This window comes from Anabas testudineus, chromosome 17 (genome assembly GCF_900324465.2).
Source record: "Anabas testudineus chromosome 17, fAnaTes1.2, whole genome shotgun sequence".
Taxonomy (NCBI): Eukaryota; Metazoa; Chordata; class Actinopteri; order Anabantiformes; family Anabantidae; genus Anabas; species Anabas testudineus.
The window spans coordinates 12,971,672-12,996,697 of record NC_046626.1 but is presented as its reverse complement, the minus strand read 5'-3'; the positions used below and the strand labels follow the sequence as shown (position 1 = coordinate 12,996,697).

Genomic DNA, 25,026 nt, shown 5'->3' with positions numbered 1-25,026 from the left:
GAGGTAGAAAGAAGTAAGGAACGAAGAGCTTGAGCTATCTTTATCATCTGAAAACAACACAATGCAAAAACAATTTCTTTATTTAGCATTACATGTCTTATGTGTGGGTGCTTATAGCAATTTTGTCTGAACATGCTGTGCAGCTTTAGCCTTAGCTGTATGTTTAGTGCAATATCAGGTTTGTACTGTTAGAAGTCTGAAATCTGGGCCCATAGAGTACTTTAAAAATAGCTAACTTGTTAACAGTTTCTCCATGTATAATGGAAAATGTAGGAAATAAATGTAGCTTTTTTTATCACTACTGTAATGGTACTGATGAGTAACACTTGACATTTGTAATGTGCATATTGTACATTTAGATTAACTGCTTTGAGTGTCATTAAATGAAAAATTCCCCGGGTATTAAACTGTTAATTGTAAAGCAATAAGTCCACTTTCCAAACCACTTTCATGATTCTCATCTTAGAGGCTTGTAATCTTGATTGAGATGTTCAGTAGTTCTTACGAAAGAGAAAAAAAAAAAAAAATCAGAGGGGATTTTGAATGTGTCTGTGTGTCCACTTGCATGTGAGTAAGTGTAATTTTTGGATTACTTTCTCTCATTTTCCCCATAACTTTATCTCATCTGTCAGTTCCAGTGAGATTGCAGGATGACTAAGTTTTCCCATTGCTAGGGGAGTTTGTGGCCATTGTTCTGGACTCTGACGGCAGCAGAGCTGTCGTTGATGGACAACACCACTGATTCCTTTGTGCTTCCTGTACAGACCCAGACAGAGCTCGCAGTTTGCTTCACTGCTCTTATCATGCATGTCACTGTGTCAGGAGAGAAAAAGAAGAGGAAGCTGGGGGAGTATTGAGAGCAAGAAGAGGGTTTTTTCCTTTATGCTCTTTTGCTTGACAAAATGCCAATAACCATCCTGAGGCGATGACTGAAGAAGCTGCATATGAGTTTGAGTATGTGTATTATTTGTGGGAGCTAAAATACCACTTTCATTAAGATTCTGTTTCTCCCTGTTTGGGCACGGCGAGATGCAAGATTGCTGCAACTGATAAGATAAGAATGTAGCCGTCGTCTGCTCTAGTTGCTGGTGCAGAAGGAGGAAATGCCTATCTGATGGGATTTTCAAATTGGATTTTGAATGGCCAGGCAGGGAAGGAGAAAATATTTACACAATTGACATCTTCATTTCTGGGAGCTGTAGGCATGACCTCAGGGCAGAGTTATAAACAACAGAAACACACAGTTAAACAGATGAAATCTGGCCAAGATTTGGAAAGAGGTGATTTGTTGATTTGCTGTTTGACATATTAGTATTTCTTACTTCTCTCTGAAACTCATTTTATTATCATACTATTATAATGAGTATTGACATGAAAATGGCTTCAGGCTATTATAGAAGCAAGGCAAGAAAAATAATTTATATATATATATAACTTGTGTTTGTATACGATAAGCCCAAACACAATATAAACCCTTATGCCCTTTAATTCTAACCAGCCTGTTCTAATTGATAATACAACTTTTGAAATGGTTCTAATAAAATGTAATATATATTAACTGACGCACAAGAAGGGGTTCCCCTAAAGTGACTGCCAACTGGTCTATATATGGTCAGCTCCCAGCATGGCAGTAATATTAGTCAGCAGGAGAAAGGATGACTAAATGCATGTGGGCAGATTAAGACTCTGCATGTGGAATTCAATGTAATAAACTTTTTTCCTAAGAAATTGTGCTCATTTGAGATTAAAGAACTTAAACCAAAGAAAACAGTTTTGTTACAATATTACTTTGAAAAGGTGAATCATTCATTAAACAAAGCAGAAAGAGTCTGCAAGAAAAACAGAAGTGTTTTGAAAAACCTGAATTTAATTAGTATTTAAGGCGGCCATTCTTTTGGTGCCCGTCAGATGTAACGAACCTGGCAGAAATCGCATGGATGCACCACCTGCCTGCATCAATAAGATAAAACCTGTGTGTATGGCGATATGTGCTAATATGGCCTCTGCTTCCTTGTGTCTTTCTGCCCTTTACTGTATGCTAACATGGACAATGTACACAAATATTTATTTTTACTTTCAGAGAAAATTGTAATTGTAACACAGATACATAGAACCACGTCTTGCAAAGTAATAATCTTTTTTAGCCAAATCACAGCTTTATTAAATCTAACCATTTGGATTTAGTGCATAAATTTAATCCCTGTGCTTTTTTTAACCTAACCAACTAAACTTCTATATTTGCACGGTAGTAATTTAGCCTTTCTGAGTGTTCAGAATGAAAAATAATGTTATGTTAGCTGCGATTGCTGTGACATTTTAAGAGACAACTGTCATTCCGCCATTGGGGTGCATTTTCAACAGGCGCCTCTTGCTGTGGGGGCGCTCTTTGAGCAAACACCTATGTAGGCAAAATGAGAGAGGGTAGAGACAAATCACATATCTGGTCCGGATTTAGGTTGAATGAATTGTAGGTGCTGTCTTGGACTGCGACCACGAAAATTGTAACCATGATAAATAATCAAACTTTCAAAAAGTACAAGCAGAAAAGATGAGAAGAAGGAAAGAAAGTTTTTATTTCTATTGTTCCAGCACTTTTTGACTCACTGTGTAAAGGTCAAATGTGAAGGATGATCTTGTGGAAGAAATACAAAGCGGTTTGTGTCATCATATCATTTAAATCACTTACTCAAAGCTACCGTTGTGTTTCGTTTCCTTGGAGGTTTGGCATTTCCTGTATGCAGCCAGGAGTCCCTCACAATTGCTTCACTAAGAAAGCAACAGAAGCTGAATACAAGACATTTAAAGGTGGACTGACTTACTGGACTCTTGACCTTACTGTCAAGAAATTGTCAGACCCAATAGGTTTGCCCTCTCATATGGCGAAGACAAGTCAATTATTGAGAAAATGCATGAACAGAGAGGTCAATGTATTTTTCCAGAGGTTAAAAAGTGTGTAACCTCCACATCGCAGATTGATGGCTACCTCATGACAGCCAGTGAAACACATTGCCTGGGATTTCTGTAAGCTTCACAGTGGCCAGCAGCCTTAGCCCCGAAATTGAAGGCGGTGCTGTGCCAGGTGGCTGAAGTACAGAGCTGTTTATTTCTGTGAACTGCTGGGGTCTGCTGCTCTGCAAGTAGTCAGCACTTTCATGTTTCCCCATACAGCAAGGCCTATGCAATCCTGTTATAAGCGTGAAGTAAACAAAACATTAGGTCATCATAAATCACTGGCCAATGATATGTCTGGAGCTGAGATTAGGCAACCAGAGTAGAGGAGCGTAGCACAGAACAGAGAAGCCGGCCTCTCGTCCTGCAGCCTGCAGCTCCTTCTCTCCTCCTCAGTCCCAATGTGTAAGATCATTATTAAAATTGCAACTCAATTAAGATAAGGCTAAATTACTTTCTCTGTCTCCCTCTTTGATGTTGAGGGGATTTTTCATCTCTCTGCAGTTGAAAAACAGGCATTTTAAAAGGAGCAGGGTCAGACAATCGCTGTGAGTGCGCTTTGATGTTGAAGTCGAAGCATTGCTTGGGGTCTGGGTTGGATTGAATTAGGTTTTTTTTTTTCCGTTTATTTTCAGAAAAAGCTTCATTTTTAAAAGTGAATGCTACACCTTATTTGCTTCATTGAAACGATTTAACCTCCCAAGCTGTGAGCGACTGTGTGTGTGCGCAGATGTAGGTTGTGTTCCTCCTTTTCCAAACTCTTCGCTTCAGCTGCCACAGGCCCTGAGGACTAGAATTTTTTTTTTTTTTTTTTTCTGAGCGTATCCAAGTCTTTGCTCAATCATTGTACTTGAACTTGGAGTATGGTGTGCAGACCAGAGGCTGCAGTATGTGTATAAAATCCACCACAGGATAAAAATCTGTTTAATCCCACTGATTGCTAAGAAAGGGACATTTCAACACTTACCCCTACTCGAATATTTTTGTCTTGATAAAATTCTAAACCCTACATCATCATTATAGCACTTTATAGTTCACTGCAACCAATTCAAGCACTTATTCCCTCAGTCCATTGTTCATCCTTGTTCTCTTTGTCTTAAAGTTCACGTATTTGCCTGACTTCTCACTGTAAACACAATGGCAAAAACATCAGAGGCCCATGGGCTGGGGATGTTTATATGAGCAGAGAGCCTGGAGATGGAGCAGAGATATGAGTGCTGATCTGTGAAAGGAACCACCGCTGTATCGCCGCTGCTCACCATGTCACACAAACACCATCTGGTTGCCTCTCACCAGACAGAGAAGACCTCACACCTGCACATCTCACAGCAATGCACAAAGAATCACTGATATTATATGAATTAGTTCAAGCTGTCTGTAATGACCTTTGTAAAGTTAAGACATGTTTTTTTTTTTTTTGTGTTTTGACGCATGCCCCCAAAATAGAACGATAAGACTGAGAGAAGTTTTTAAAAGGTTCAGATTTAAAACCATGAAATATATAAACATGTAGCACATTAAGAACTTAACTACCATTTGACTTAAGGTAAAGATCAGTCGAGCCTTCATTCCCATCTGTTTGACCTTTACTTTTTTCCTACTGGGTGTCTATAGACCAAACTGTACTTTAATTCCCTGTTTTTTTGGACTAAACCCAAAAGCCAATAGGAGTAAACAATGGGCTGCTCAAACAGACTGTCGGGAGGAAGGGCTTTCCTCTCAGAGGTCAAAGGGCAGTTTGTCCATTGACACTGGCTCAGACAGTTGACATTTGAGATACATTTCGGATCACTCTGCAAAGAGAACACGGGAACCATGTCCGTTCAAGGTTAACTTCTTCCCTATTTGCACACACACACAAGTTTAATAACTTTAAACCTACGTGCGACAATTATTTAAAAAATTGCATTAGCTGTGGCTAAGCCCGATGTTCTTGTTTGTTTTCTTTTGTTTGTGTTTTTACCTAACTCTCTATTCTGCATCACATGACATTATTTGTGTGTGTGTGGTTATAGCTGTGGTGGGGTGGGGTTACAGGTAAATCCACGCTTCCTGCTCTTCCTGGCTGCAGGAACTGATCACAATCTGGGTGAAACAGGGAGCAGCATGCATGATTGCGAGACTGTCACTAGGACACAGCTACGCCTTTAGGTTCACACACACACACACACACACACACACACACACACACACACACACACACACACTTCACTGAGAGGCTTTCAGTAGTACAGCTTTGCAAATGAAACTGCAACTGTGGCAAAGTGACTTAGTCACGCTGCTTTCAATGAATAGTAAGATAAAGACGTGTGTAATGTCCTCTTAATGTTTTAAACTAAACATGATCATGTAAATAATATAAATGAATACCTGAAATAGTTTCACTAAGTCCAATTTTCTTAAACCTCTCTTAGCAAATCTGTCATCAGCATTATAAAAGACTGAACGAGAGAGAAGAAGGAGGAAGAATAAAACACATATTTCCCTAACTGGATGCAATATGGTTAACACTCTCATTTGTTGTGGTTTCAATACTGTTTAATAAGACAATTTCATGAACTACTGACCTCTCTAATGTGAGCAGATATTTTCATCACTGATATGTCCTCGAAAAAAAAAAACAGCAGTCATATCTGGTTTTAATAAATCAGCTGTAGCACATTAGATAGTCTCAGTGTCCCAGGGAGCTGCGCCTTCTTTTTGATTGCACAATTACTCCGGCCATATGAACTTTCAATAAAGGTGATGGGAGCTGGTGGATGTGACAAAGCGTTCGCTAAGCCATAATTCAAGAGGACATCTGTGACAGTTTTGGTAGTCACTCGTATAAAAAACTGCACTATACACATGATTTCATACAGTGCTGCACAGTGGTGCACACCACAGTGACTCTTCCAGGAACAAATTGCCAGAAGGATTTTTGGGGATTTTTCATGGCTTTGCCTCTACACACACGCTCACAAACACCATTACCCCTATTAAAATCGAATATCGGGGTTGTTTTTCATCTCCTTGCATGAAGCCATGTTTCCCTTCCCCTGTTGCTTTGCAGCCCACTTCGTCTCTGTATCTCCCTGTGCTTGGTGTCACACTAGAGCTGAGATGGGTCACTTTGGGTTCTCTTTTGCTGCACAAGGATCAAATTACTTTCAAATAACTACAATTGTTTGAAAAAGCTACTTGCATTAATTTTAAAATAATGTCCTTTGTAATATGTAATTCATTATTTGTGCTTGTAAACTTGCTGTCAGTTATACTTTCTGTGTTGCTTCTTTAACTCTACTTAAGTATGGCTTTTATGTCTTTTTTTCTAAATGTAAAATGTGTTACTAGAAAAAAACTCATCAGTGCATTTGCATTTCAAAAATTCACTTTTCTTTTAATGTATGATCTAATTAAAACCAATATTTCCACACATTTACTATATTTTTAAACCAGACAGTTTGTTTAATTTCAGGATTTATCTGTGTTGTTTCTTAACACATCTCCCCTCATTAAAGGAAGGGAAAGTTTCCATGTCAGTCTTAAGTCTGCTCTTGGTGTTTTCACAGCCCAGTGGCGGCTTGCATCACAAAATGAGACCCGCAGTAGCAGGACGTCGGCTTTGAAGTGGCCCTCTCATGTCACTAAAAACAGAGTTCAAGTTTGTTCACACAGCAGCACACTGACACTGAATTAGTTCATTTGAATTTACGTGCACTGCGCATGTATGTTGCCTTTACCTCATGTGTTTATCATATATGTGCATGTCAACAAACATATCTTAAGTACTTATTTCACGATGCAGGAGCAGGATTTATTTTAGTTGATACGGCAAAACTCAAAAACTGAACTAACCTGCTTAATGTTCATCTGAATTGATTTAATCCACTTCAAATTATAATGTAAATAAAATAGTTAAAGAACAAATCAATTTGGATTGTTTTAAAAAACAATCACCATAGTTGCTTGTATACATTTGAAAAACCTCGGAGTGTGATCAAATATCAATTGAATAAGAAAATATATGCATATGTGTATAACTCAGAATGACGTTTTATTAAAAACTAGGTTAATTATAAAGTCGATCTTCAAAAGTATATTCATAAAATGAAACTACCTGACAATAAACTGCTGGAGCTGTGTCATGCTGTATAATTGGAACATTTAAAGTGCTCTATGCCTTAAAAAAAAGTGCTATAATTAGAAACCGCAGGCCCGAGCTGCAGAAAAGCGCGTTTTGTGTAACTTGAAGGCAACTCTGTTCGTGTTGGAGGGATCTCGCCAAGTCTGTCGGGTTATTCGCAGGTCGGCCGTAGCCCCTCGGTCTGAATACGCACAGTGCCCCATTATCCCAGCACCCGGGTGCTTCCAATAAAGTCTGCATGAGTCCATCTCTGCTGACTTGAGGATGCTGCGCAATTTCCAGCGCATCCTCGAATCCAGAAGCTTTGTTTACACCTCATCGCTCTGCGTGTTTTGACAAAGCTGAGTGAATCATTTCTTCGAAAATTACCATTTGTCTTTAAAATGAGACGTGCGGGATAAGAGGCGGCGTGCAGCGGTTATTTTTCCTCCTGAGAGACAAGTGTTGGACCTCCAACCTTTCACTCGTTTGGCCGCGGAGCAGACGGAATTTGCGTCTATGTACTCTTAATTAGAACCAGATGGCGCACGGAGCTGGGGTCCACTACACTGTAACAGAGAGCTCAAACACTGCATTTTCCATAGCGAGCGTAGCTGGTCAATCAGTCATACAGGTGCACACAGTCTGCTGCTGCTCCCCCACCCTTCAAACTAAAGGGAATGTATAGGAAGAGTTCACAACAACTCTGTTTACACGTAACCTCCTAGGATATCTTGTGAGGAACATTTTGGGCCACGCAATTGCATTTTTACGCAGAGATGGCGTCATTTCCAACCGGCAGCGAGGGAACAACCATTGTTGTCTACCACAGTTAAAAAGAAAGAGTTAAACATTCAAGGAGATACTGTTTAATCCCATACTGTTGGATCGTTCAGCTCTTATAAGGATAATCGGCAGCTTTAGTCGTGTCACCGATGAAGGCAGATTAATAACAATATAGTGGTAAACCTTGGGGGTCGGCTATCCAGTTAACTACAACAAATAAATGGTCCACATCAAACATTTGCACTCATCAACCTTCATTTCCTGCTAATTCGATGAGATTATATTTGGATTATTTAGTAAATATTGCATCAATGCGCATCAATGGCCCATCTTTTATTTTTATATGACACTACAGAGACATTGGCTAATTCTAACTACACTAAGCTTACTAGTACCCAGTTGAATCAAATCAAATCTCAATGAAATTCCAATAAACTACACGAATTAGCAGTTCTGGTCATTTAATTTTTATTTCTTTCGTTAAGATGCTCATAGTTGCTTCTCATACTTGATTACTCTATAATAAGTGTTTCAGGTAAAGTGGCCGGCGACACAATACAATATTAATTAAAATTATTAGTATAATAATTACAGTAATAAATGTGGAAATAAAGCATTAGTTTTGATTTGTTAAATATTAAAGACAGTATCAACACAAACGCTCGTTCCTTTGCTATGTGACCAAAAGCAGTCATGGGACTAATGCGTTCTGTAGTTTCAGGATAAAGAAGAGTGAAGCCCGTGAAGAGGCTCAAACAGACAGAGGTCCCCAAACGTCTCCGTGTTAAGGGGCCCTGTTTAATGAAACGCATCCGGAACATCTGATTAGATTATTGTTGTTATTGTTATTGTGATGAGGAAAAAACTATGATAACAGTCTGAACAGTTGGGAACAGAACTGTAAAAGCAAAAAAAAAAAAAAAAAAATACTAGTAAACTATATTCATCCTACTCTTTCCACTGAGAAGGGAAATGAAAGTGAAATTAAATTTGTACCCATTTCGCAGTGGGACCCCTCGGGACGAAGGAAAGGCCCCCGGAGCACGCGTTAGGAGCTGCAGACTCTTTGCTAAATCAGTTCCTTTTCAGTGCCAGTTCTAATCTTTTCAATCAATATGTGTTAGACACGGAAACTTGTTTTCTTTTTTAATTGCGCTTTTTTACTGATGCAATTAATTAAATTCGCGCACACACCGCGCTGAACTCCATCCGGGTGTTCCTCTCTCTCTCTCTCTCTGTCTCTGTCCCTCTCCGCGCTATGTCCTGTTATATTGTTGATGGTGCTCTGGCGGTCAACATCCTCCTCATTGACCCCCGTCTCCCTCTCTGCCTTTTCCGTCTCATGAAAAATGATTCCAGCTCTCTGATTGAATTTTATTCCTTCCTGACCTGGTCTACTCTGTGAGGGCGCCATCAATCTTTTGACTAACACGACGTTTGTTTATTAGGCCTGTTCTCGTGAAAGTATGCAGTGACTTTTATGAGCCTGATTGTAGTTGGTGCCCTCAGAGAGACACACGCAGGATTTCACTGGGGCTGCGTTTAATAATTACTATATTTTTGTTTTTATTCATAATTATAGACCGTGATAGTCTTCAATATGTGCATAATGCAGCTGAGCATAGTTGCTGCTGCTGCTGTCGCTCTAGTCTGAGGAATAATCCCGCCTTCCATCTCAGAAACACAGCTTCACACACTTCACATGCTGAAATATGACTATGAGGCTATTTTTGATTTTGAATAGGTTCAGACTAGGTGTCTGTCACGGGCCTATGGGATGTGTTGTCATCTCCTCGGTTTGTTTCTGGAAAGGAAACTTTTGCAAGAATGCAACAAATAAATCAGCAACTTATCATTATTATTATTATTATTATTATTATAAAAAAAAGAAAGAAACATCTTAGGGATCATGGCTAAATTATCGCCAGAGAATTAAGCAGCTAACATAAGAATTTACTATTTATTTTTATAATTTATAGATGTAATATTGTTCTTTAACAAATATTATTATTGTGTTACAGTAGCAGTTGCTGTTATCACAGTGTTATATTTATTAACGATATTACGCAACGGTAATAGAGGTATTATTATTATTACTATTGTTGTTGTTGTTGTTGTTGTTGTTGTTGTTGTTGTTGTTGTTGTTGTTGTTGGCGATTTTTGTACTTGACTGTAGCTTTAAGCTCAGGTTTAAGCAAAGGTTGCGCACGCGTCTCTCCCACCAAAGAAACTACTTAAATGAATATTTTAAATTGGCAAAACCTAAAATAATAAGGATTTAATATATAACTTAAATTAAAATAAAGCTGGTTTGATACTAATATTGCATTTGCATTAAATATATTTGTATTTATCAATTGTAATATAACATGATTTTAAGATATTGATCCCTCTTTTCTTAAAGTCGCGAAGGGGAACTGAGCGTTAAGAGTCTTTTAAAACTTTTAAAAACAACAGCCAACTTGGATCCCAATCAAACGCCGGTCTGGTATTTAGAGCTCATCAAAACTATTTGTTTAAACTATAGTTAAAAATCCAAACTGACTTCTCTGAAAGTCCTACTCCTGAGTATGGCACAGCCGCCATGGTTGTTCCCTGCTCACGTCAGTGTCATGTCAGACTGGTGAGAACTCAAACATCCAAAGTGAAGTGACAACGGCACTATCTTAGGCATGTATGGTATGATATTAAGTAAGCACTGGTATGCGCCAGTAAACACACAACTCGATCCAAAACAAAGTTGTGCTGCGTGCAGGCTGCTCCCAGATCTAGGCCTCGAGGTCATCGTGATCTCTAATAATCTCCTATAAAGCCTGTGTCGTTTCTAATATGACAGTAAATGTCTAAACTTCACAGGAAGTATGACTGCGGATGATAGAAACACATCTTGTACGTGTTTTTTTGTTGTTGTCGTGCGCACCTGGACGGATCCTCGTTTGCTTTTCGCCTCAAGTTTTATTTCATGTTTTCTAAAAGATGTTCCAATAATCAGCTGAAAAGTAGAATATTTGCTCACACTGCATTATTATAACTAAACAAATACGTGTTTGAGATTAGAGCCTGAGTCTTTGCAGCATGCTCCAGGTTCCAAATATCCCTATTTGTTTTTTGTTTTGTTTTTTTATATTGCATCGTATTAACGAAAATCAATCTCAGAGTGCGATCAGGCCTGTTTCTTATCCACACAGCCGGACTGAGTGTAAAATATCACCAGCCTTTCTTTCTTTTTCTTTTTTTGTTTTTTAACTCTGTAAGAAACGAGGCGTACGTTTAAACTCACATAAAATGACAATTTATTACACAAACAAACAAATCCTTCAAAATACTTTTCAACAAGTGAAGAATCTTTGAAATAGTACGGAGATATACACGTTCCTTTTTTTTTTTTTTTTTTTTTTTTTTTTTTTTACTTTTTATAATGGAACAATTTTTTGGACAATTAAGGCAATTCAATTTAGAAACACTTGTGGTGTTTGGTCCATAATATCCGGCTACAGTTTAGAAATAAATTACTATATGCAATTTACACGTCCATGAAAACTGACATTTGTTTTAACATATCACTTAAAGCCATAAAAGCAAAGAGAGACTTACGTGTTATTTGTGGTAACACTGTTCTTTAGAAAAACCAAGATCAAGTCTTTTCTGTTTTTGTTTCTTTTCTGTCTCATATTAGTCCATGTGTTGTGGACTGGTAGGAGGGGAAAATGCAGGTTCTTATTTACTGTACGAGTTCAAACAGCGCGTTGTTTGGTCAGAACTTGCTGCAGTCGTATACGAAAGCTCCCGAAGTGCGATAGATGGATTGGCTCGGTGGGAATGACATCTGACAGCTGTTATTCCCATTCACCGGTGAGTTATTCAAACCAATTCTTTGGGATTCAAACATCTCTCGGACTGAGTGGAAGTTCTGCTGCTGTGCTGGGTAACCTGCGCCCAGATGGCTCAGGTCTCCGGCCTGGTTGAGGTACCATGAGGTCAGCCTCCCTTGGTGGGGATGGTGGCTCTCCTGACCCGAGTTTAGATTACCGTGGGTCAGAGAGGATGAGGTGGTTGTCACTGAGTAATCTGGCAACGTTTCGTCCACCGTGGTGCTCGGTGCTAAGTGGCTCGATCTGTCCCCGGCGTACAAGCTCATGGCTTGCATGTTACAATGATAGGTGGCGTTGGAGGTAGTGGAGATGGAGTTTTGGTTACAGGGTGAACTATATATAGACGTCTGACTTGGGGAATAGTTTAAGGACAAAGACGGTGTTATACCTGTCCTGGTGGAGGTGGTGAGGCTGGAGGTGAGCTCCGTGGCCCCTTGTGGAGACCCCCTGAGAGAGGTCATGATGTTGTCTACGCTGAAGCCCTGCGTCGAGGCCTGGCCGTGGTGCTGGTGGTGTTCGGAGCTGTCCATGCCGATGGTCCTACTCGAAGGGATGCTGTGAGGACTCCCGCTGGACATGCTGCTGCTGTCCGGGCTCTCGATTTTGGGCACGGTGCTCAAAGAAGGAGAGTCGGCCTGCGGCGGCGTCACTGTGCCGTTCTCAGTCTTAATATCCTGGATCCTCACGGGCTGGGAGCCCTGCACCGGCTGCTCCTGCTCCCGGCCTTGCTGCCTCGGCAGCAGCTCCTTCTGCAGCCGCTCTTCTTTCTCTTTCAGTGCGTCCTTCTTCTTGAACCGCCGCCTCCTTCTCAAGAAACTCCCGTTTTCAAACATGTTGTAAGAGTCCGGGTCCAGGGTCCAATAACTGCCTTTTCCAGGCTTTTTATCATCACGGGGCACCTTAACAAAACACTCATTCAGAGACAAATTGTGTCTGATGCTATTCTGCCAGCCCTGCTTGTTGTCTCGGTAAAATGGAAACCTCTCCATGATAAACTGGTAAATCCCATTCAGGGTCACCTTTTTGTCAGGCGAGTTTTGGATAGCCATGGTGATGAGCGCAATGTAACTATAGGGGGGTTTGACCATATCCTTTGGCTGAGGTTGGGGTGTGTATGGTCCATACGCCCGGGCCATGCTGGCAGGGTATTGGTCATGAGCCGCATGAGAGTACATGTTCATAGGTGCTGGCATCCCCGTGTATCCCCCACCAGCAGCCGCCCGGTAGTAGCTCGGGTCACTGCTGATGTACGGCACGACGCCCAGTGAGTTGGGATTAGAGACAGAGTAGCGAGCCTGCATGTCTTCACTTTAAGAAATAAAGCTCCAAAATAGGCTGACGGAGAGCTCCAGTTCTCCCTCCCTGAAAGGACGGAGGCGCTCAAATCACGGGTCCTCGCTGCTCTCTTCAAAAAGAAAAAGAAAACGTCTTGACAACAGTGCAACGTGCTGGATCTCAGCGGTGTTTAAGCCGTCCCCATCTCTGTGTCTCTATGAAACACACACTGAAAAAGCTCTGAACTTTGGACATCCGTCACCACACAGGACTTTTGCGCAGTTAAATTCTTTCCTTCTTTTTTGCTGCCAGTGGAGCTCCTCCCCCCTGAAAGCGCGTGGATCGTCCAATGGGAAGTGAGGCCGTGCAGAGCCAGCAGAAAGCCCCCGGCCACACTTAGGGCTTTTACAGAAACGAGAGGAGGTGTCGGTAACTCCCAGCCGACTCCACTCAAGACTTTAGACGTGACAGAGCAACTTGGGTGTATACAGTCAGATCATGGAGTGCGCATCCAGGCGCAAAGCAAAAAAAAAAAAAAATGCATCCTCCAACAGATCTGTAGCTGTCTTAACAAAAGAGGAACAGACGAGGCAGCTTTCAGGCACATAAATCTGACAATGATGATATTAAATGAATCCAAATACATTTTTAAAGTTATATTTTATCAATTCTTTTGCAGTGAATTTAATTGGCACGACCTCCTGTGGCTCCTAACGAGAACCCGAATTAATCACACATGCGTATTTTCACTTTCATGCCTTTTTTTTTTTTTTTTTAATTAAAAAACATTGACACCAGCAAACCAAATGGCATCGTTGTTGTTCAGTCCCAGCGCGTTAAAAATGCGCATTTTATTAGTTAAAAGCTCCAACACCAGTGGGAGATGGGTGCGAGATCAAAAGCAGGACGCAGCGTCGCATCACTGGCAGCAGGCGGTTCAAGTGAGATCTCATTAGCCCACACTTGGGAGTTAAAGACAGTTTGGGCTGAATGTGGCCAGAGGTGTGAGGGTTTATTCAAGAGGAGGATTTAAAGACAATGAACCAAATGGGTCGAACATGCATAGGGAGGCTTTTCATCAAAACGTCTGAATAAAACGTCTGTGGTGCTGACAGCACAGCTCGACAGGCCTCAGACGGAACAACACAGTGTTGTGATGTTTGAGGCCTGTCGAGAATCTAATGTTCCCATAATGGAATAAACAACACGGTTAATTTAGTATTAAACACATCGGACACCGGTGTAAATACGTCGTGCAGCCTTTAATTTAAACATCATCTGAAATTTTGCTTTTGTTTTTTTATAACCGTCTATGATTTTATTTTTATTTATATGTTTGAGGAGCCTAAATAAAATAAAAAACAATTTATAAAAAAATACACATTTTGATCAAATATAGAAAACAAGTCAAAGGCCACTGCATGAAATTGCTAAAAGTAACTGTGAAGGAAAGTTACAGTCCCAGCGTCGCTGTAATCCTCTGCAGGTCGTCTTAATTAAATGTCCGTGCGGTGCCCTGGTGCTGAGCCGGTTTCTCCTTACATGGACCCGGGCATGAACTTTTTCCACCGCCCTGGGCTGTTTACACAGTTCACGACTGGCCCTTCAGTTAATATCACGGCCTGCCCACCCACTCCCTAACTCGTAATTATTTAAGATAGCCTATCCACGACTGGAGCCCAGTGAAATAATAACAAAAAAATAAGTGTCAGGATAATAACATAAAACAGGCGAAACGTTGTTTGCTTATCTTTAGTAAAGTAATTATGAGACAATAAACGAGTCATTGTTAGGATTTGTATTTGCTCTTCGATTTAATTCAGCGTTATTAAGTTTTTTTTTTTATGTTAGGCCTATATTCAAGTGAATATTGTTTATCATTCAGGTAATTAATGCATTTGAAAAAGTGCATTTTGCTTTTTTTATGTAATTATGTTTCTGTCTCCTAATTAAGAGAAATATTCAACCATCACAGGTATCTATAACTCTGTGACGTGTGAAGTCCAACTCACAGTGATGCTGTTATTTTAAAGGACAGAGAGACGATGGAGAGAGAGGTGGGGTTGAGGGGGGTGCTGGGGAGGGGGGGGGGGGGGCACAACTATGAATTTCACAGGTTCAGCACAACTGTGAATTTGGCTCCATCTAATGTCCAGAAGGGGAAACGCTGTTTTTTTGTTTTTCTTTGCAGCAGTGGATGTAAAACATTTATGAGACACTGCAGCCCCCTCGTGGTCGACTTTTGTACTACAGCGATCATCATGAAATCCACAAAGACACCAGCAGATACAGAACCAAAGCCATGGGCTCAAATGCTCATGCTCATAAATATGTAGTATGTATTATACTGTCTGTATGTGTGTGTAGGCTATTTATGAAAAGCGATAAACAATCTCTCGTTGGTGTAATGTGACAGAAAATGTGTTGTTGGCAGTTTATTCTGATTAACAAATATGTAAATAGTATTTTACTCACCACTAATAATCCCCTCCATTGGTTTCTAATCCAAGAGAACTAGTTCAGTCTGACTGAAGGATGGAGACACTGACTCCATGGTGGTTAAGTGCCTCAAGCATTATAAACGATTCTGGATTTCAAAGTGGTTCAAACTTCAGCTGGTCAGAAGATGGACGCCACACTAAGATACATGACCTTATACTGAGATGACACACTCCTGTTGTTATTATGCGTTCATGAAGTTTTACAACATACGAAGTGCTCAGTCTAATAAACACTGAAACAGCACTGTGAATCATCAAGGTGCTCGAGTGTGCAGTGATGTTTTTTATTTATTTATTTATTTTCATATAGGGATAGAGCTGTGACTTTCTCTGTGATCATCATGCTCTAGTTGAGCATTTGGCATTGTGCCTTTGGAGTAATCTTACACATAGCTGGGCCTCTCATCCCTCCTTCATAGGACCCGCAGACTGAAGGCTGATACACAAAATAACCCTTATTTATTTATTGGCCGTTTAGTGTCTATGTTTGTGCAGTTTTTGTGTATTTTAATTTTGTTCATACATCTATGGCCACAGTACTGAGTCATAACCTCCGTCACTGAATATCCAAAGAGGAAATATATAATATAATTATATAATTAATAAGTTAATAAATCATAATAAATTAATTTATTTACCTTTTTTTTACAATAATAAGACATTTTTGATTTGTATATTATTAAGATGCAGGTAGAGGCTAATTGAATTTTGGCTTTTTGAGGCTGATCAACAGAAAAGATTCCATTTCAAAGTGAATTGGTCTAAATTAATGAAGAATAAGAGACAAAATAACTGGTGGCAAAAGTTTTAAATTAACTTGGCTGAATCATCACTAAAGGTTGCAAATGGATTAAAAGTCACACAGTCAGTTAAAATAAGATCCTGAACACCTGATGGACCTAAAGTTTCAAGGCTTGTAGTGTAGATGCACCCATCTGGAAGGTCCAAATACTGGTGAATTAATATCCAGGCCAAAAAACCATGAAGACAAAATAAATAAAAAAACAACACGTTTCTGTCCATTCAAAGTTTTGTGGGAGAAAAAAAAACGATGGAAGCTCATGTCAACTCTCAGCTGAGGTTTGTTTTCTGAAGTCAACTAGATCTGTGGTCTGACATCACCATAATTGAGCGTTTTGGCCATGGCACTAGATTCTATATTCATTGTAAAACAAACACCATCCCCACACGTGAAGTACGTCTGTGGCAGCTTCGTGCTGTGGGGATTCTTCTCGGCCTTCCGCTCTGGAAGGCTTGTGAAGCTTGAACTGCAAGAACGGCACCTTGACAAAAGCTGTTTTTGACCAACATGATGATTTGATGCCTTTGGAGGCAGACACCCGCTCTACTTTCAAGACTAAGCCTAAACCTTTCCCTTTTTGATAAAGACTATAGTCATAGCTACCTCTGGACCATCTCTTTATAGACTTGGACTGTTGGAGGAAACTCCCGTGCTACACTGAGCCCCTCTCCTCTTTCCAACTTTGGATCTTGATGTTTCCAGTGTGCAGCCTGGGGACAGTTTCAGCAGGGGGCATTATATAGACAGTATAATTCAGACTAATAGTTTCAAACTGCTGATTTACTTTTCGTTGCACTACTGTGGCAGTATCAGAGGTTGTAGAAGTACTCAAAAGCTCAAAACTAAAGTAACGGTGCAGGTACTATGGCAATGAAATTTACAGTGAGGAATTTAAATGAAAGACCATGCACAGTTGAGTGATTTATTACTAATCTAATGTATTAGTTGATTATATTTTTAGAATATTTCCCTCCAGAAAGTAACTAGTAACTAAAGCAGTTAAAGCAAAGTAAAAGTACAATATTACATTCTGAAAAGCAAATTTGTAACTAAGTACAGTATTTGAGTAGATCTACTTTAGTCGCTACCTCTTGGAAATAGACTGAGCACAGTAGACTCATGTCTCCTGGTGTCACGAACAAATCCCCTGACACTTCACACCAGTATTCTTGAATTTATAAAACTATATTCCTTTTTAGAATGACTCGATGTTAATACATTTGTCCATAAAATCTTGACATCTTAATTTTTGTCGACGCTGAAAAAAAAGAAGTTTAAGTCAGTGACCACAAGGTGGCGGTACAGCCACAGGAAAAGCAACAGGAATGAACTGTTCAGACTTTCACAGCCGGAGTTTGTCAGCATGATGACTCATGTCTCTCTCCTTACTATTACTATTAGAAAATCTATCATTACTTTAGGACATGGCATAAATAAAACCCAGATATTATTCAGACTATCCTCAGCGCATGAAACACATCATTACTAACTTATTTTGAACCGTTTTAGTAAATATAAAACTCCATCACATTTCTATTCATAAGTTAAAGTGTTTCAAGTGTAGAATAAGTCCTGTTAAAATATTAAAACGTGAGTTATTTGTCTTTTCTTTTTTTCTTTTCTGCTAAGCTGTCGTAAATCAATGAAATGACAATTGTCAAGTGACAGGATAATGGAATAAAATCTCCCTCCAAATGATCCTGCTTAGAAGGAAAAAATGAATCTAGTTTTGGATGGACAATAATAATAATAATAATAATAATAATAATAATAATAATAATAATAATAATAATAATAATAATAATAATAATAATAATAATAATAATAATAATAATAATAGAAAAACAATTTCTGTGTAAACGTTTACGTAGGAAACTCCCAAATGATACTTTGAAATAAAATCTCTTTAATGGCTTGCTACAGGACATCAGCAACAAGTGCATGAATATTCAGGTATGTGTGCTATGTTTTTATTTCCAATATAAAGTAAATATTGCTTATCCATATGTAAAGGCAGTCTTGTAAGTGAGTGGTGCCACAACAGTTTGTTCCCCACGTCATGACCATTATGATACAGTTAGAAAACAAGTGTCTCTGCTCAGTCACTAAATGTTTTGTTGCAATGATTCTGCCTGAGAGTTGAAATTGGCTGGAAAGCGAAGGTCGTGTGTGTGTGTAGGTTCTTCTGTCACATGACACATGGCTTTACATCCTGATAGACACTCTGGTGGTGGTGGAGCTGGTGATAATAAGATCCCCCGGTGCTGGGATGAAGAGAAGAGATTCCATTTAAGTTCAAGACGAAGTCCTTCCTGTCGCACACAGGAGATGAGTGGCTGGAGTATCGAGACAGTCCCACTGTGAACAAACAAACAAGTCAAATCATCATCGCTTGAATTTGTATTTCTGGTTAATCCCTTTTATTTTTATTGCAAATAATTTTACTTTATTAAAAAATAACATTCATCTGACATCTAATGGCTTTCTAAATATTTCTTCTTTATTTAATCAAGAAGTTTCATTGAAATTCAAAGATATGTGAGAAACGTGAGATCAAGACTTTCATTATTAAACATTATTCAGGGTTTTAATAATAATAATAATATAATAGACCCGTTATAAGTCATTTTATAAAAGCAACATTTGAGTTGGCTGGTTGCGAAAATCATTTGGCTGATACTTAGTAATGAATTATACAATACATCAAGTCTGCAGCTGTAAATGTTTGGGCCTCACTCGTGAAAGGACCTATTATTTGCCACTTTAAGAATATATTTGTGACATTATATTAAATTATATTGTCGTTCAATCTTCGCCATTTTCACTGTTGCAATATTATTGTGTATAAATATAAAGTCTATGACACAAAGGCCTCTAAAGACATTTTAATTATTCTCTAGTAAAAATGTAATTCAATAGTAGAAAAAATTAATTTAAGAAAACTGTGCACACTTCACACACGACTGACTATAACAAGGACGATAATAGAATAAAAAAAGAAATTGATGCTTCTCCTACATTTCATTAGTGCAACAATAGATTCTGATCATTTAGTGCACATTAGTCTGCGTGACGGCTGAGTTTCTATGTTTTTCTACTTATTACATTTGATACATTAGATTTTACAGTTGGACAGTTATGTTTTAGTAAAAATAGATCTTTATATGTATTTAAAGTATAAATACGAGTTTTCATCCAGTGCAACACTGTTGACGAAGAAAACAATGTGATCATCTACTGTACTACATCTACAATATAAATATTGTTTATATAAGTATTTGAAATATATGAAAATATATAAAATGCACGCAAATAATGACGATTTCGATTTTGGTCGCCAACTCACAACAAAACTACAACTGCAGTATTTTATTAACCATGGACTTTGATGCATGTGACTCCATGAGGTCAACGTATTCATCCAACACAGTTTCCTATGTTGCTTATGCATGAGGCTCTACCTGAAATGTCAGAAGAATCTCGTGCGTTATGGTGCAGGTAGCCCTGATCCAGAGCGTACGATGACATCCCCGTGTGCAGAGCAGGAGACGTGGGACTCCCTGACGCCAGCGACTGCTGTTTGATGTATGAAGGGACACCAGGTGAGCTCCAGTGCGAGGCCGCGTTTGCATAAGGCGAGTGACAGTCCAAAGAGCCCACCATGGCTGGGGAGGACTGCAGGGGACTACTGCTGCTGTCCGGACAGTAGTCCGCGTTAGAGGCCACCTGACATGCAGCCATGTATGGTGACCCGGAGTTGGAGGACATGTGTGGGACGTGATGTCCCCCTCCGAGTCCCTCGAAGCCACCTGGCACTGTATTCCCCATCAAGTCTATGTTGTAGCTGTTGTGACACCCTAACGAGCCTGAAGGTGACTGGAAATCAAAGTTCTGCGGCAGCATCGACGCGCCAAAGCCCATACCATTCATCATCCTGTACATTGGTTTCAGAGCTTGGCATTTCCTCCGGAACCCCCGGGGTCTGCGACGAAACGAGCCCTCCTCGAACATGAACTCGCTGCCCGGGTCGATGGTCCAGTAGTGGCCCTTCCCAGGTCTGCCGAGACCCTTGGGCAGCTTAATAAAACACTCGTTCAAGGACAGGTTGTGCCTAACGGAGTTTTTCCATCCTTGGTATGAGCCCCTGAAGAAAGGGAAGCGGGCCTGGAGGAACTGATAGATCTCGCTCAGAGTAAGCCTTTTGGTCGGTGAGCTTTGAATTGCCATCACAATGAGAGCAATGTATGAGTAGGGGGGTTTCTCGGGGCGTCTCAAGCCCGAGTTTGCCTTTTTTCCTTTGGCTGATGCAGCGTGCGCACTGTCCATCACCGGCGGTGCGTTCAGCAGAGCTGCATTCAGAGCACCGGACGCCGGACTGGAGCACAGAGGATTAGCTGGATCCAAATGTTTCTGGGAGCTCTCGGTCGTCATGGTTGCACCTCTTTTTAGGGATTCGTCCTATGAGGGCTCTGCACTTCAGCAACTATCTAATCCAATATCCCAAACGCTACTGAATGTTCCCTATACGAAAATTTAAGAGGTCTGCTCTGCGCGTTTATAACCCTGAAAATCAAGAAACACCAGCCACTGATCCTCCTTCCTCTCTCTGTCCATTGCTGGCAATAATCCCACAGGAGAGGGGGAATAAAGCTCCTCGGTTTTGCTTGCGCATATCCACACTGCCAAACACAACTCGACCACCTATCAATTCTTAAATCTCTCTCTGCCCCTATACCCCCCCAAATCCCTCCAAGAAATCGCCAGGAACTACTCCCTCCCCATCTGGCCAGAATCCAGACTAGAAGCCGGACACAGCGCAGTGGAGTAAGACAGATCTCCTCCCATGACTCACTTTCCAAAATACCTCTGTCCACATTTGTCAGACCAATATTTGGCACGACAACCTGAGCAACTCTAAAGAATAAAGCGGCCCAGCTTGGAGAAAAAGTCTCCTATGGCTCATACCTGCAAAACAAGTGACGGTGCCTCAAAAACAACAACAAAAAAAAAAAGAATCATATTGTAAAGGTTTACAGGAGAGGGGGTTCTGATTTGTTTGGGATCTGTTCAGGGTTAGAGCTCTGACATGAGAGAAAGCATGCTTTTTCCATCACCAAGTGCCAACATACCACACACAGAGCAGTGTCGGGTTACCACTTGAAACCTGGAGTACATCACTGGCGGAATGAATTGGTTATAAAAAAAAAAAAAATCTTCAAACAAGTCCTAAAGGAGGATCGATTGAAACATTCACATATCGTATGCGCAACGTTAATTCCTGTGGATGCCGGTGTTTGTGTCTGGCTCCAATGAGAATGAACACGAGCAAAGCTAAAGTGAAATTTCACCAGAATCTCAATAAAACATCAAACCTGCAACCCTGCTGCGTCCAGGATGCGCAGCTGCTTTAAAGGAAATTTACTTTCTAGTCTCAGAAGAATGGGGCCTGTTTCGGAGACATTTTCTTCCTATTGTGAACTCAGCTTCAGTTCTGCTCAGGATGCACCACTTGTGTAAACCCTTTCCTGCGCATGTGTGGTGACTGAGGCGACAGCTATTTGCAGCGCCAGACAGAAAAGATAAATACTGGATGCCCCTATCCGGCAGCAGCGAGCTTGATGAACACGGAGAGTAAATACTTATAAGGCATTTTGGCAGGACACAGGAATAACGAATACTAGAAATGTTCTGAACTATGATTATTATTATCATTGGTATTATTACTATGAGTCATTCTAATTGACTATTTTTCCTAAAAGATACTGGAGATGACCATTAATTAAGGAAGAACCTGTTACCTTATACACTATGTGTATACATTACCTGCAAAGACTAATGGACCACAGATTATTGTACAGTAAACAGGTGGAGACTGGCAACCACTCCCACTAGCAGAGCTCTAGGAATTTTGAAAGGTGGAGTCCCATAAACTCACACTCACATGGAGACAATTGCAGTGGCATCTAGCAGGTGTTGATGTCTGGAAGGTGCCAGTCCTGCTGTTGCACCACATTATAAGTATTTTTTTTTTATTGTTACATCAATAGAAAACGCAGAGCAGCACAAGTTAGTTTTTTATTTAAATGGAAAGAGCACATTTTTAAAGAAACACAAACAAACAAAAAAAAAAAAGGTCAAAGTGCATATGGTCGGTTCAGTAACATTTACAACAAGAAATTGTGAAGGAAATAAAATATCAGATCTGATAATGCTTTATAGGCAAATGACAGAGGTGAAGTGTAACACCATGCCACCACTGTGATGTCAAATCCACAGTCATCCGAAAATCAGACGCAAACAGTTTTGGATTTGGGCGCTTTGGTGTTTGCTTTGTTTCCTCTGAGCCCATCATCAGTGCACATTAAATATTTTTAGTCATTAAAAAAGAGAGAGAGAGAGAGAGAGAGAGAGAGAGAGAGAGAGAGAGAGTCCGAATTTAGTGCTGATACTGTATGACTGCCTGCGAGTACAGTCCATAGGTGTTTGGCACATGCGCAGCAGCACAGGAGTCCATGTGGCAGAGTGTCTTAACGTATGCAAATGAGGCAGGTGCGTTTGAATGAGGCGTCATTACTTCAGTGTAGCACGGCCAACCGAACGAGGGGCGCACAGGTAAATGTTCTTTGCTCGAGTCTGTCTTGAACGGCCTGCTGAGGATGCTGTCTATAGCAAATGAACTGGTGAACTTGGCGCTGGAATCAGTCTTGGTGGCGGCCGCAGACTGAGAAATGCTCTGCGGATCCTCCGCCTGCTCGGACACCTCTTGTTCCCTGTTGCACTTTTTGTTGATGCGCTTTCTCCTGCGCCGGAACACCCCGTCAGCAAACGTGTACTCGCTGTGAGGATTGAGCATCCAGTAGTTGTCCTTTCCCCAAGGTCTGGACGGGTCCCGGAGCACTTTGACAAAGCAGTCATTTAGAGACAAGTTGTGCCGAACTGAGTTCCTCCAGCCAGTGTAGCTGCCCCTGAAGAACGGGAACTTTTTCATCAGGTAGTCGTTTATTTCCGCCAAAGTCAGGCGTCCAGATGAGGAGTCCCGGATAGCCATGGCAATGAGTGCGATGTATGAGAACGGAGGTTTGGGTCTCCGTGTGTATGGCTTTGATTTGCTGCTGTCGCACGGAGTGACAGGTGGAGGGCTGTGCGCCACGCAGTCCCCGTCCGACCCCAGCTCCTCCTCAGCAGAAAGAGGAGAGCGCACACTCCCCTCTGCATCACTGGACGTCTCGAAATGCTTCATGTCATGGTGGCTCCCGCACAACACCTCTAACTTCATGCTTCTTGTGTGTGATTTCTGTATAAGATCTGTCCAAAATGTTCTCCGCGTAAAGTCCGTAACTTGCGTGCGTCAAGAGGACGTCTGCTTTAAATAGGATCCAATTATTTCCTTCGTTGTTGTCATACCTGCCAGAGCAGCGACTCTCGTCTCACCTACAGCCCGTGAGCAGGAGCTTATAGCCGGCTCACCTCAGGACCAACCCAAGAAGGAGGGGCCAGATTATTTCAAAAGATCAGAAAACATCTTCAAGTTGCCTTCGCGATAGTCTTTAGTGGAACCCAGCGAGCGTTTCATCATTGATTTAAAGTATTTAGTAGCCAGTCAGAGATAACATTCACAGAAATCACCTTTCAGTGCGCCTTTCTACCTGTCTACCTGTGAGATGTGTGTGAAATCTGTCAACATGTGAGGACTATTTCACCTGAGACAACCAGGTGGCGTATGGTTCCTTTGTATTTCTAAGGTGCGGCGCCTGTAGGTAGCACAGTATCGTTTGTCCTTGACAGGAAGCACTGTAATCAATCTCCTATATACAAATTGAAATTCTTTACTTTATCATGATGGTGGGAAACTTCTCTGCACTATTTCACCAGGTGCGACTGTATAGAATTCAAACTACAGACGGTGAGAACATAATCTCCAAGGGGCAACAGGATATAGGGATTCAGGTGCTCTCCGGATCTTTCACATCAAAACAGTCTAACTGTTGATTTAACAGCCCACATAGAAACCATCTTAGCCAGTGTCTCTCACATCACAGAGAATCATTTTTTGTTTCTCTGCGCCAGAAGGCCTAAAGGTTTTGGACGATTTTTGAACAGGTGGAGTCACTTGTGATGCCATTCCAACAGTGTTATAATGAAAACATGGCCCACAGGTGAAGAGACTCGCTGAAGACACTTCTGCCTTTTCCAGCTATCAGTGGTTTGCAGTGCTGCTCCACATGTCTGTTTTCCTCCCACTCACTCCTCCAGGTTCATTTGGCAGTCATGTTTAACTTAACAACACATGCTTGTGTAGCTGGCAATCTTATTTCCTGAAAAGTATTAGGCTATTTTCATTGGCTGAACTTCAGTACTGTCCCCAAATAGTCAACTGGAACAATCACACACAGCACCTGGAAACAAATGGTGCCACGACTCATGGACCAGTGCTGTCACTGCACCAGGTGCTTTAAGTTTTGTTTATGCAAACTGTACATTTCAAACTGATTTGCAGGTAAGTTGCACATGTTTGTGCCGGTGTGAATGTTTTCATTTTCACGTAACAATCTGTTTGTGCTCAGTGTGAATCGCCGGTGAAGTCACTATTTTGAAAGATGGCATGTCAAGGATGGATACTTTTAAGCCAACCGCACAATGACAGCAGCTCAAATACCATGTATTCACTCTGTTCACCGCATGTAGCAGCTTGTGAGGCCATCGTGTATTCTTGTGTACATCGGATTCTGCTTAATA

At 40.8% G+C, this 25,026-nt stretch overlaps 3 protein-coding genes across 3 annotated transcripts; all 3 read right to left on the bottom strand.

The window, feature by feature from the left end:
- Nucleotides 1–10,956: 10,956 nt before the first annotated feature.
- foxc1a (forkhead box C1a) lies at nt 10,957–13,285 on the bottom strand. The gene has a single exon (XM_026373603.2). The coding sequence runs from the start codon at nt 13,011–13,013 to the stop codon at nt 11,595–11,597; it is 1,419 nt and encodes a 472-aa protein (XP_026229388.1). The 5' UTR covers nt 13,014–13,285; the 3' UTR covers nt 10,957–11,594.
- A 4,921-nt stretch (nt 13,286–18,206) lies between these two features.
- Nucleotides 18,207–20,977, bottom strand: foxf2a (forkhead box F2a). Its single transcript, XM_026374932.1, has 2 exons — nt 19,752–20,977; nt 18,207–18,648 (listed from the first exon to the last, which is right to left on the bottom strand). The coding sequence occupies exons 1-2, from the start codon at nt 20,719–20,721 to the stop codon at nt 18,479–18,481; spliced, it is 1,140 nt and encodes a 379-aa protein (XP_026230717.1). The 5' UTR covers nt 20,722–20,977; the 3' UTR covers nt 18,207–18,478.
- Nucleotides 20,978–22,381: 1,404 nt separating this feature from the next.
- foxq1a (forkhead box Q1a) lies at nt 22,382–23,747 on the bottom strand. The gene has a single exon (XM_026373767.2). The coding sequence runs from the start codon at nt 23,564–23,566 to the stop codon at nt 22,727–22,729; it is 840 nt and encodes a 279-aa protein (XP_026229552.1). The 5' UTR covers nt 23,567–23,747; the 3' UTR covers nt 22,382–22,726.
- Nucleotides 23,748–25,026: the final 1,279 nt, after the last annotated feature.